This window comes from Cynoglossus semilaevis, chromosome 3, assembly GCF_000523025.1.
Source record: "Cynoglossus semilaevis isolate Cse_v1.0 chromosome 3, Cse_v1.0, whole genome shotgun sequence".
NCBI classification, from domain to species: Eukaryota; Metazoa; Chordata; class Actinopteri; order Pleuronectiformes; family Cynoglossidae; genus Cynoglossus; species Cynoglossus semilaevis.
Genome location: NC_024309.1, coordinates 11,851,768 through 11,865,203, shown reverse-complemented (window position 1 = coordinate 11,865,203; position 13,436 = coordinate 11,851,768). Strand labels below are relative to the sequence as shown.

Sequence of the window (13,436 nt, the reverse complement as noted above, 5' to 3'; positions counted from 1 at the left end):
TTTTCAAATCACATTTCTGCATAAATAAAGAGAAAAAAGAGAAAATAGAATAAAAAATACAAACAGAAAAATACAAATGGAGGGCAGATGCCAATGTACAGTTATAATGGGGCATGAAAAAACATATTTTTATTAGTTTTTGTTTGTTTTGTTTTTTTTACTTTTTTGAACTCTTTACTTCTGTTGTACAGTGACGCTGCGGTTTCTTGTCATTTCTGGTTATACTGGTTTTCTGAGCAAAACTAATCAGCTGTCCTTGGAGACCCAGACTTTTTTTCCTGCTTTGTCTCCTGCTGAGACGCCTTCAAGGCCCGAGGGAAAAGCTAATACAAGCTGAGTGAACTAAGCTCATCATTGGTTATCCTAAAATACACTCTGTAACTGTAAAAAACTACAATTATAATCACTTGTTTTAAAACGAAAGCTACTTAACGTTCCCTGTAGAGTGGTTCAATCTAAAGTTTATTATTATAATTATAATCTTTTGCTACCTTACCATCTCCCTATTATGAAAAAAAGTTTTCATATTATGCAAAAACGTTATCACAGAATCCTTAAATTATGAGTCAAAAGAACAAAAGACAAAAAAAGACAACAAAATGCTACATATTTTTAATCAGATTTATTTTATTTAAATTCAAGTCAATTAACAAAAATGTTTATTATAACTGCTCAGTGCAAGAACATCCAGATGCTCTTTTTTGTGAAGGTCACATCCTATTAGGACACACTGGAGGAGGGAGGAGGAAGAAGAGGAGAAAGAGGAGTAGGAGGAAGGCGGGGGCGTCAGCCACTTCTGCAATGACACGGCATCTGCATTCAGGAAAAGACAGAAAATGGAGTCCCAGCTGGCCTCACATCAGTGTGAGTCAAAAGGCCGGGGGAGGAGAAGGGGGAGGCTTCAAGCTCGATTAGTCGCACGTCGTCTTTTTCTGGCTGCAGTCGTTAGCAGCAAATTCACAGCTGTCATACCGGTGCATCGGCAGGTACAGGGTTTGTTTCACCGCAGGTTTGACGTGGAGAATAATAAAATATCTTATCAATGAATTGGATAATCGATTAGTTTTAACAAAGAACAGAGAACAAAAGTGAGACAGTGGTTCAGGGTGTTGACATAAATCCTGGTCTCTTCTTGTAACCTGAAATATCTCTACTAGAATTTTACTTGAAGGTATAAAGAGGCCACAATGTCCTTATGGTATTTTCCAAAATAAAAAAACTGTTATAATAAGGAATAGTCTACAACCCAGGTATCTAGACCAAAGTCAATGTTTTATTGGGGTAATAATAATAATTATTATTAATATTGTTATTATAAAGGGACACCAATAGAGGGTATGTAAATTTTAATAACTAAAAAAATAGATATGTGATGTGTTTATAGTTAGAGGTGATGGAGAAAGGGCCAAACGGAGTGGAGATAAGCAGAGATTTGTCCTGTGAAGCTGCTGACAGTGACAGTGTCTGCTGTGAAGATAAACAGCAGCTATAATGGCTGCACACCAGCAATTTGTCAGCGCGTGTGAAAGACAAACACCATAGTGAGGTGACAATGACACCGACCATCACCGGAGGGTCTTTCACTTCCTTCAGTGCAAACAGAACAGCGATGCAAATGGTTTCCGACTAGATTGAAACGAACTTCTCTTCAGGGTTTATTCAAGATTACTTTTATCAGCGGGAAGTTTAAATTTTAAACATTTACATCATTTATATTTAAATAACTTCCACATGTCGATAACGTCACAACCATGTCAGAAATGGACATTGCACCATTTTGAATCAATTTTTTTTTAAATAGAGTGCTGATTTGTGAGAAACAGTGCAGTGAGCAAACACTGCCATCTGGTGGAGATTTGTAACTTGTTTTTACCATATAATATCTTAAATATTAACTCGATAACTTCTTTCAACTATTTAGTGCATATTTACATAATTTATATGTAATTTGGACAATTATTAAATAAATCTACATGCTACACAAGCATTAAAAGGTGTTTGTGTTTTAAAAAATAAACACATAGCTAATGCCATGTGTATCATCACAGCTAAAAGGTAGCTCAAAAATTGATAAAACTTACTGTATATCAGATTAAAGCCTCTTTAGCTTCGAGTCCAGCAGCTGAGACCAAAGAAAGTCTTTTTTGGGTACAAGTGTTTCCGAGTCCTTTAAACCTGATCAAGCTCAACCTATCAAAATGCTGTCTGCAGCGACACCCAGCGGCTGCATGTGAGAGTGCGACAGCCTGGGCCTCTTCCCAGAGATGGGCAGCAGCTCTCCGTTGGCTTTCATGTGATCTATTCTCCTGGACAGGTCTGAATCGCTGTCGATGGCCAGAGTGCACCTCTGAGCGTAGCTGACCAGAGTTTCCTCCCCATGACGGAACGTCCCCACCAGGGGCACCATGTCTTTCCCAGCCAGGTGTAGCTCGGCGATGGACGCAGTGTTGGCAATGGTGTTGCGGTCGATTCCCAGGTGTCGAAAGGCTTCGCTCATGCTCTTCTTCTTGATGTAGGCCGACAAGACCTGTCTGTAGCGATGGATGACGTACTGGACACCGGTAGCTGAAAAAGAAACAAACATTTTATCATTAATGGCCACAAGAGGGCACCTGTACACCCATGACAACTGAATGCTACTGATGCACCTTTGAAAATATAACTACTTGTCCATTTAGTCATTATACATTTGGCCTGGTCTGTGTGTGAATGGATGTTCATTTGTTCGTTCTGCTCCACAACAGTTCGTTCTGCTCCATAAAAATAAAAAAAACTTGTTATACTGCAGTACAAGTACTACATTCTGACCTCTCTTCCTGGTGTAGTCTTTTCCTTTCTTGGACTTCTTCCTGTCCTTGTGGTGTTTCTTCTTCCTGTGTTCACTGGACGCTGCTGAAACTTCAGAAGAATCTGAGTCTTCGGAGCCGCTGTTGCTCCTGTCAGAGGAACTGGACGAAGCTCGCTCTCTTTTCCTGGACTTGCTGTCTGAGTGCTGCACCTTACTGGGTTTGGGAACTACTGCAAAAAATAAAAATCAACAAAGTTTTAGTTTGTTTTGTTTTTGTTTTTTTTAGGACACGGTACGAGCTGTGACCTCTGACCTTCCGTCACTGGACTCGGGGAGGCAAACGCTGGTACCGAGCGGACGCTGGTGAGGTTTTCGATCTGGTTCCTCAGGAACTTTCGGTCCTGCATCAGGTCTTCCACCTGTCGCTCCAGAGCTGCGATGCGCTCCTGTTTGCTCTCCAACATGCACTGCAGCCTGGTGATGGTCAGCAGCACACGAGGAGGAAGGTTTTCCAAATGTGAGGCTGGAAAAGTGAAAGGAAAAAAAAAGTTTCTTTACCTTTGGTTTACATTTTACATCTGATAAATGTTGCCTTTGTAAGACGTTCTTAGATGAAACTCGGTTCGAAACCCATACTTGTTAAAAAATTAAATATTCCCTCCACCTGACATGGCACTGCTGGGTGTGTTGTCCTGAACTGAGTCTGCAGACGTTCCTGACTGGAAGCTCTCCCACTTGATGACATGTAGGTCATCGTGCTCCTGCTTCAGCCAGGCCGGAGAGTGAAGCCGGTCCTTGGACTTCACAGAGCTGGAGTCGATCTCTATGCAGGGAGAATAACTGGACTGCCACAGAGACGACATCTCACCACACCTGGGAAATGTTTAAAACATTTCTGGTTTCCAAACGTGATATAATCGTGAAAAGTATAATCAAAAAGTATATTCTTGTCTTTTGTTGTCATTATCGATAATGTACGTCTACCTGTTCGTGTCTTTTTTTACACAACATGGCCAAAAACGTGATGCATCATGGGTAATAACAATTATCGGGAAAACCATCTATTATGAGATCTGGATCTAGTCATTAGGAGATAAAGATCTTATAATTATAAAATGCTACACCAAAACTAAGCATCACAGAAGTCATAATTATATGATAAAACAGCCTCTTTGTTTTAGCTCCGTGGGAGAGTGGATCTGCTGAAGCTGAAGTAAAAACAAAGACTTGTTTTGTTACTTGATTTTGCCTGAACTACAGTCCATTCAACACTGAAACACAGCAAATATTTAATGAAGAATTGATGAGTCGCCAATAACTGTCAATCCCCTCAGTCTATCAGTGTGAGTTGATTGGCTTAAATGTGTCGATGACAGCAGTTCAAATCAGTGACATATTCAAGCTGGAGTTGTAATAAAAGTCTAATCACGAAGCTGTGATAATCCACACCTTTGAACCAGATGTTGTTCTATGTTAAAGTCCCACCGTCTGGTTAGAAACAGGAAGTTGACTGACGGTTAGAGTGTAATGGTTAACTCAGGTGAACGTTGAGACGCCACAAACACTGTGATAAATCCATATTCATATGTATGTTACTGTTCAATATTCGTAGGGATTATTTATTAATATTTTATACCATTTATATGTACAAACCTTGGAATACAGCAGTCATAATAAGACTGATGTTACTGTGATGCAGAAAACCCATTCATTTCAGTATAGAGTGGTTTTAATTGGCTGAGATTGAATCTAATGACTGTAAATACCCGGATAGACGAGGGAGATTTAGCAACAACAACCAAACATACAGAGAAAACAGCAAAACACCGACCTTTAAGACAGTCCAGTCAACGGCACTGATGCTGGAGATGATCCCGTGTGAGTGTGTGTGGACGCTGACTTCTGTATTTGTCTAAAAACACGGTTTGTCATGAAAATAAACACGCGTGAGCAGGGCAGAACCGAAGGTAATGAGATACATGTCTCCGACAGGGGGCGGGGCCGCCGGCTGGAGCTGGTGCATTCAGGACCTCGAAATAAAATTCGGTGTTATCACCACTATGTAATTATATGGGTTTTGTACGGGTTTGTGTTCATATAGTATTTTCTTTGTGTATTGATTGAGTTTTTACTATCACTCCATGGACGTAGTCTCTGTGGCGCAATCGGTTAGCGCGTTCGGCTGTTAACCGAAAGGTTGGTGGTTCGAGTCCACCCAGGGACGGCTTAATCTTTTAAACTTGCACAACGTGAAATTATAAGATCTTATCGATTAAATGTTGTCATTTAATCAAATGAAAATATATATAATAAATATATATAATTACACTGCAGGACAGATTTGGCCCCTGTGCCTGAGTTTGACACAGTGATTTGGGGGGGGGGAAATCCTGGTTTCTGGTGTTGGATCTGAGGACTTGGTGGATTCAGATCACATTCACATCAAAATTTGTCGATTGTCATAAGGGTGACTTTTAATGTGTTAAAATTCAGCTTTAACCTAGTTATAATAAACTATAATGGCAGCTGGATGCAGTATATGTGAACAGTACGGAGACCTGGTGAGGACAAAATCTGTTTTTACCTTTTTCCGACAGGTGAAAGTTGAAACAGGACCAGACGTTATAGGATGTCACAGGCAACTTTATTTGCATGTAAACTAAAAATCTTTGGCTATGCAGAGAAGCAAATAGAAGCTAATGATAATACTGTGACTACGGTGATGGTGGGCTGCAGTTACAGTACTGTATGTATCTGCCAAGGACGGTGCAAAACACTGAACATCTTTACTGGTACTTTAGTGAATCACAGCTGCCATGTAGAGACTGAAATAACACAGACATGATGAAGACGGTTCTAGATTCTTTCATGACTCTCCGCAGTTACTCTCTGACCTAGATAAATGGTGCTATATATTAAAACACTCTACTTGTTAGTCTTAAAATACAAAAAAATATATATATAACAAAATGAGGTTTACATGGATTTGTCAAGTTTCTTGTATTATTTTAGTGGGAAATACCTCGAGGTGTAACGTAAATTAATATAGTTTTTATACTTATGAGTTAATAAAATATAGACTATAATCTGGAGACTTTATCGGATAATCCATTCGCATCACGTTAAACATTATCCTTCATCAACACTTCATCATCATTTCTTCATCTGCTGTAACAAACTTTCACATTCCTTCACTTTTGAAAAAGCTTCAGGCCACATGTTGGGATTGCATTAGAGTTAACATTTAAAATATCACAGTCACTGAGGTCAGGACGTGGAGGGTGAAGGACGACGGCCCGGGGCACAAAAAAAAAAGTACCGTTCAAAAATAAATAAATAAAGTATACGGTGCTTTGATCCGAGTCTGAAACAACCTCAGCTCCATCAGCCAATCAGAGACCAGGTCAGTGCAACATCAGCCACATGGCTCGACTGTAAACCTGCTGTGCAAAATGTTATTTAACCATTATTTAACCATTAAAGCTAGTTATGAAATCTGTAAGGTTGCCCTCTAATGGTTATTGAAGAGAATGCAACTTTCCGACACTGCTGAGATGTATTCTGTTCTGAGATGATTCTTTGAGTGTGACTTTGGCTGATTGCTGTTTCAGTTGTCGACATGTACTTACCGATTTTTTTTTATTTTTTTTTAGTCTGTGGTGATTACAAATCTGTCAGCCCGGTGTAAATGCTAGTAAAGTTTAAATGTTAAAAACTAACTAGGAAATGGGCAGTGATTGACAGGTACCATGGTTAAACTCTGGTAATGTCTAAGTAAAGGAACTGAGTTAAAATTAGTAAAAAAGTTAAAAACGGAGTCAGACACAGTGAGTGTGACTCAGACTTTGGGCCAAGTGGGCGTCATCACTTCCACCCTCCTGCTCCAGACAAAATGCCACATACACAGACCGAGTTAGTGTTAGTTTGCTTGTCAGGAAACTACAGCTGCTTCAGTGGCATATGGCCAGCAGGAGGCGCTTGAAGTCACCGCTGCATTCGTCCTTCAGGGCTTCCTTCAGAGACACATCGTACTTCTCCAGATACATGTCTTTGACAGTCTCCAGGTCGTACTGTTGAGGACAGGAAGGTCAGACAGAACTAGTCAGAAGTAACTCATCTAAGATCTAACAAAAGTGACCTTAGAATACTTAATAAAGAACTAACTGACTGATAACTGAGGTAACATTTAAGAATGATTTCAGTTTAGCAGCTGTAGAATTCAACATTGCAGTATTTAAAGTGTGTCATTACCTCAGAGCGACACACGATGATGCGTATGAGTGTGTCCTCGTCGGTGCCTGCTCCTTTCATTGCGTCATGAAGACGTCTGGCAAAGTAGAGCTGGGGATTCTTAGCCACTCTCACTGTGAGGTGGGGAGAAAAGGTCGCCCATTACTGTACATCCCACCTGCTTCATTCAAAGTACTATGAAAGTAAACAAGCTCCACACACGCAGTGAAGTACATTTAACAACCCTGTACCCTGGAGCTAGCACACAAAAATCAACTCGTAAACATCCTGCACTGCTTTTTTTTAACATGTGTTCACCGGCTGACAGGATTGAAAGTTTTAATGTTGTATAATAAACATAAACATCTGTCATTTCAAAAGATTTAATGTGTATTTTTCTTAACTAACCCAGAGCTTTGTAGCACTTTTTCAGAGTCCCAGATGTCTCACTTTCAATGGCATCCAGGATTTCAGTTCCAGAGAGCTGAGGAGACACAAACACATGCTTTATATATTTCCAGTGAACCACAGTTTAGTTGCAGCAAAGACTGCAGTCCCAGCCGTGTTAGGTGATCCACGGTATCACTAATGATCAGTGTGACACCAGAGACGGACCTGCTCGTATATCTTGAACATGACCTGCAGCTGCAGGTAGTTTCTGGATGCCAGGATGTGGGTGAAAGTGGACTCATCTGTTCCGAAACAACCTTCACCTGCCTGCAGCACAAAAGACATGTTATGAGTTGACAAAAACACCTTAGAGTTTGTAGTGATTTCTGTGACATCATTTGAAAAAGTGTTTACCTCAAACAGAGCTGTTGCATCCTGTTCTGCCAGATCCTCGTCCACTTCATACGACTCATCTCTGGTCCCCTGAAAGATTTTTTTTTTACTTTATTTTACTTATATTACAATTTTTTAAATTTTTAAATAAAAAAAAAAAGTTTTTTAAAGGTGATGCAGATAAATGCCAGTCACTCATTTTGGGACAGATTTTTGTAAAACTTTTCAGCTTTACTCCATTGTTACTTATTAAGGGCTGTCAGGTTTTACTAATAATATGCTAATATACTAATATACAGTATATGATGACTGAACCTCAAAGTGGTCCAGATAAAGTTAGCGCAGACATAATGAGGTCACTGCTGAGAAACAGCTATAATGTACATTAGCTTGAAGTTACAAGAAAGTTGGTCAAAATTAACAAAAAAAAGGGACAGGAAAAAATAGGTCATAGTAAGCAATGATATAGCAAAAAAAATTGCCAGATTCCAATTATAAAAATCAGAGTAATAAAACACAAACATTGTAATTTTTTTAATTTAAGAAGAAAAAATAAGTCATGGGTCAAATAAAAGCTGAGGCATTATTTTTATCCTGAGAACAGTCTTAGATAAATACTGCTGTATAGTGAAGATTATCTGTCTGACTGAAGCAGCTGAGTCTTGCCTATGTGTGTGTGTGTGTGTGTGTGTGTGGAGGCTACCACAAATAGTTTGGCAGCAGGAGCCTGAGCTTGATTTCAGTGCAGAGTTCAGTTTCAGGAGTGCAGTGAAGTGGCTCACCTGCAGGAGGGCAGTGAGGAGGTTCCTGACTTCTCCACTCGTATCTCCTTCAATGTCGGCCTCCAGGTCACGTTCATGCACTGGGGACGAAGCACAACGCCAACAAAAACAGATGAATTAAAGACAGATGTGCTAATTTCACACTGTTGGTCACTGAGAGCTAGAGTCGGGTCTCTTTAAATGAAACAAAAACAGAAATGAAAGGATTACACCTCAGATTTCCTCTCAAATAGAAAATACAGATAAGTAAACATTCTGGTAAACATCATCTTTGGTTCATAACAAGGAAGTTCTGACAAGATGGGCCTTGACTAAACAGAGCATGAGTGTGTGTCACAAGACTGAATGGATATGAATTAACTTTAATGAGTCACTGTGAGAAGTTTCCTGTGTGACACGAAGCAAAATGGTGGCCAAAAGATTGAATGGTCCAGAATCAGATCTGGTTTGGATATAACGTAGATGTAATGTCTGTTTTTGCATGCTTTGTTGTTTTGCTAACTCACCCTGAAAGTAGCATTCCTTGAACATAGCGATATCCTGTTAAAAAATTCAAAGACAGCAAATAAAGTACGTCAATTTTTCACACTAATTGATTAAATTTGTTATAAACAGATCAATAACGTGAACTCACAGCGTTGGTGGCCGTGCAGAGGATTTCCACCAGGACGTCCTCATCGGTGCCTGCTCCCTTCATGGCCTTCCTCAGCTCCTTCACAGCATAGATGACAGGGGGGTCCAACATGGCCAGGATGGCCTTCTCAAAGTTTCCGGACAACTCCTTCTTCAGCACCTCCACCAACTCCTGCTGGGAGGGAGAATTTTAACAAGACGGCAAACATAAACTCTGTATCTCACCAGCAGAGGGCGCCTCTAAAACAGCTAATCTTCTAACATACTCAAAATAGTTCCATTCATTTGAATTTTCCTGTCCCTAATGGCGCCGCCCATGTAGTAGCATGTGATCTGCAACCATGTAGTTAATAGTGCCTCTTGTGGCAGTCTTTGTCGGTCCTTTTAGTTCATTCCTGGATCTATTCATAGCTAATTATAACCCAACAAAATGATTATAATATAATTATAACCCAACAAAATGAGTGACCAGTGTCACCTATGCTTCAGACAGTTCTTGGTTTCTATTAAGTGTAGGTTTCGAGTAAAACTTACATCATCATATTTATCAAAATAGGCCTGTTTTATTTCCTGACGCTGAGCTGCACTGCGATCGGCCAGGATGTCAATGATGGCCTGCTCGTCTGTTCCTGGAGAGAAAAAAAACACAAACACAGTGTAAAGTCCCAGTGAAAACAGTATAAGTTACAGATAAAACAATTATTACGCCCACATTCCCAACTTACCAAAGCCTTTGCAGGCTTTACGGATGGCCTTAATGTCAGCCACCACGTCAAAGTCCTCACAAGGAAAGATTGTTGGCTGAAAAAGACAGGAACATAATCACCAACCGGACAAGAAAACTCAAAAACAGCTTGATCACTACACTGATCTACTGGGGGTTGGACTGCAGATATGGAGAGTCCAGTAGGATTCATTAAGGCCACGGAGGAGAGCAGCAGCTGCTAGTTTTAATGGGGGATGGGAGAACTATAATGACACAATGCTGCGGCCCAGGAATTCGGAGCTGCAGCTCTTTAAACAAACTTGGAGGGGGCCGTGTGTGAAAGTCGGCCATAATCAAAGAGGGGGGCTTAAATGGACTACATCAGAAGAGCATATTTCACAGTGACTTTTCTGCCACAGTGAAATGTCTTTCAGTGTTTTTGTTTTTATTTGGCTCACGTTAAGGAATATGTGTTGTTATATTTTGGCTAATTTCAACTTTATTTGACCTAAATTCAGCTTTGTTTTTGCCAATTTCTAAACTGAACTTCAAAATATCTGTCAGAAACTCTTAGCAATATCATGGCTAACTTTTAATGCTATTTCTATCCCTTCCCCATCAAAACATGTAGCTAACTGTTATGTATGTATGGCATGTTACTACTTTAGTTCACTTTAACAAGTAACTACAGAAATATCATCTGTGTACTTTTGGTTTATTTGTAACTTACAGTATATATAGGCTTATTGTTAGCAACGTCTGAACCACTTTAAGGCATTTTAAAAATATTTTAGATGAGTTTTTTTTTACCTTAACTTGCAGTTATACTTTAACAAAGCTTTAAACCCATAAACATTAGTTTTTCTGTGATGTATTACCCAGAAGGACGAATGTATTTGAAAACAAAATGGCGACAGTTATGGGGGCCATGAACGCTAGCAAAAATAGTAAAAGTATGTTTTAAGTTAGCATTTAAATGCGTAGAGGGGGTTTTCAGACACGTTTTTATAATGTTAATTCATATCACTTCAAAAAAATATTTTACCACCCAAAGCTAAATACTTTAGTAAGAACCCTAAAAAAACAAAGTCGTGCTGTTTTCCTTTCTGGTCTGGTCCAGTATACTTTACGTCACATATTCGGACGTAAAAAGCGTAAAGCATTTTCCTCCTCCATTCTTGGCTCTCGTCTTACCTACCTCTTCCCCTGACACTGAACTGCTTTCATCCATTCTAGTGAGCAGCAGTGAAACCTCTCACTCCTGTGTAACGGAGCTGTGATGATGAATTCCGCAGGGGAGTGGCCCGGGTCCTCTGCGTAAAAAACACCGCCGCAGTTTTTGTCTGTCATACCGTGACATTTTGTGACATTCGTGTCGTCTGTACTACCGAAAGAACCTTAACCGAAACACCACCAACTCATGTAAAACCCAAATACTTATTTCTCTAATTATTCTAATTTATTTTGATTTTTAAATGAGTTGCGCAGTAAATGCTATCGATTAAAACCAAAGCGGAGGCTGGGCAGCTTTTACACACAGTCGATTGGAATAAAAACGGATAGATTTACACTTTTTTATTTTTGTAGAATATATTCATGATTAAGACTATTTAACGTGATCACGATCTGTGACAAGATGTTTTGAAAACCTGTCATCGCTCCTGTTGAGATTTGACCCTCATTCATTTCCACATTTCTTATTTCTATAACGTATATAGCGGTTTTCCCGTCTGTAAAACACCTCCTTTATTCACTTACTTGACAGTTTCCCATGTCGTGTTCGTAAATGTGCAGCTGCTGGTTGATCACTTGCTGGAACCTTGTCCGAAAGGAGATTGAGTCCAAAGTGCGGCCCAGAGCAGCAGTAGCAGCAGCCTGTGACGTCACCACGGCCGTGTTAACCATTTCCATCCTGACGCACAGTCCCGTGATAGTGAAGATGCTGAAACCAGGGTTCCCGTCAGTTTTGTGTCACTGAAGGAGAACGACGTTACAGATTATTTTTCTCTTAATGTTTAAAAAAAAGATAATCCATAAAAAAAACTTAGATTAAACCAAGAAATCCCTCTTAATGTTAAAAAAAAAAAAATCCAGAAAAAAACTTAGATTAAACCAAGAAATCTTGTGAGGAGCTGGGTTATTCTTTAAAGTTAACTTTTTAATGATAAACACACTGGTCTACAGTCACAGTTAAAGCAAACGTATCTCAAATATATACGGAAAACTAAACCAATAGTTAATATAATTTTATTCTCGAAAAGTATGAAAATCTTAATTTTCAGGTGTCATTATTCAGTCGTACTGTGTATTTACCAACTCGGAGCTGATGCTCATTACTTTACTGTCTTTGTATAACTGTCCCTGCATCATAATTATACTGCTGCTGATAATGATGAAGAGGATGATGAAGAACATGATGCTCGGTGGTGTTGACCTCCACCACCAGGATCTCAGTCTGTAACAACACCAAGTACATGCTCAGCGTCTGCATAAACAGCAGTAATTAAGAGCCCGTCGACGTCACACTAACAAAAGCAGGTAATTTAAGAGCGAGTGAGTCATACAGTGTGTCTTCGATCCCTGTAATTACCTCCAGACTACCTGCTGTAGAAGAGCAGCTCAATCAGAAAAAAAAACCACTTTCTGGACAATTTAAAGTTAACATTTTAAAACTGCAGTTAACGAATGTGTTTTTATTTAAAAGTTAAACTCGGGAGAATAAAGAGGCCGTCAGTGAGTCCAAACATCACAGTGACTGTTGTTACTGTCTGTATTTTCCCTACGATGAAATGATTAATGAAGACGTCTCTAAAATTATCCTATAGGCCAACAGAGGGCGCTGCTCTACCGCAAGAGTACTTCATTGTGTAACTGAGAGCTAAGACTGAATAATACTGTTCTTTAAAATTTAAATTTTTGGAATTTCCCTTGTCTTATATTAAAGTAGTTCAGTAGAATGTATTTGTCTATCAGAAAAAAATTCAAAATATATTTTTGTTGGTCAATCTAAAGCTATGCCTTTATGCTGTGGGTACAGTGAAAACAAAACATATCTTACCACCACCTTGTGGTCACATCAGCTAACTACAAGTTTTTCACCGTGAATAAATGCTCATCTTTGTCGTAGGTACAGCCTAGATGTTCCTCTCAGTGAGGCCCAGGCACTTCAGCTTTGGGAGGGTGACGCAAAACTGGCAGCAAAAAGGTCAAATCATAATTTACGTTGGTTTTTACAGCAGGTTCATCATCGACACCAGAGACTGCTGCAGCACAAACCCCGAGCCCCAAGGCCAGGACGCCGGTGAGTCACAGGCTCACCGACGTGTGTGTGAAGGCTGAAGCCAGTGTTCACTCCGTGGAGTGGGGAAAAAAGCTTTTCCTTTGACGTCATCTGTCTTAATCACTCAATTACAGCAATTTCCAGAAGGCATGTGTGCCTTAAATGTAGCGTTTGTGCCTGCAGGTAGAGAGCAGGCAGATGATTGATGGGTCTCTCTCTGTCTTTCTCTCTCTC

General features: G+C 39.7%; 2 protein-coding genes and 1 non-coding gene across 5 annotated transcripts; 1 reads left to right on the top strand and 2 right to left on the bottom strand.

Moving 5' to 3' along the window:
* Positions 1-635: 635 nt before the first annotated feature.
* Positions 636-5,260, bottom strand: LOC103377306 (coiled-coil domain-containing protein 106-like). Of its 2 annotated transcripts, none has more exons than XM_008308067.3 (5): positions 4,620-5,260; positions 3,453-3,661; positions 3,102-3,311; positions 2,809-3,018; positions 636-2,565 (listed from the first exon to the last, which is right to left on the bottom strand). In XM_008308067.3, the coding sequence occupies exons 2-5, from the start codon at positions 3,649-3,651 to the stop codon at positions 2,186-2,188; spliced, it is 999 nt and encodes a 332-aa protein (XP_008306289.1). In that variant the 5' UTR covers positions 3,652-3,661; positions 4,620-5,260; the 3' UTR covers positions 636-2,185. The 2 variants fall into 2 exon arrangements, with proteins under 2 accessions (XP_008306289.1, XP_016886950.1); XM_017031461.2 differs by having other exon boundaries at positions 2,809-3,015.
* On the top strand, positions 4,939-5,012 carry trnan-guu (transfer RNA asparagine (anticodon GUU)). Its single transcript has one exon. It is a non-coding gene; the product is annotated as a tRNA-Asn (tRNA).
* Positions 5,261-6,420: 1,160 nt separating the features above from the next.
* anxa13 (annexin A13) lies at positions 6,421-11,848 on the bottom strand. 2 transcript variants are annotated; one of them, XM_017031779.2, is made up of 11 exons: positions 11,681-11,848; positions 9,942-10,017; positions 9,751-9,845; positions 9,218-9,391; positions 9,090-9,123; positions 8,584-8,663; positions 7,823-7,891; positions 7,634-7,735; positions 7,427-7,502; positions 7,040-7,152; positions 6,421-6,858 (listed from the first exon to the last, which is right to left on the bottom strand). In XM_017031779.2, exons 1-11 carry the CDS (start codon positions 11,831-11,833, stop codon positions 6,739-6,741), a joined length of 1,092 nt encoding a protein of 363 aa, XP_016887268.1. In that variant the 5' UTR covers positions 11,834-11,848; the 3' UTR covers positions 6,421-6,738. The 2 variants fall into 2 exon arrangements, with proteins under 2 accessions (XP_016887268.1, XP_008306291.1); XM_008308069.3 differs by having other exon boundaries at positions 9,218-9,388.
* Positions 11,849-13,436: the final 1,588 nt, after the last annotated feature.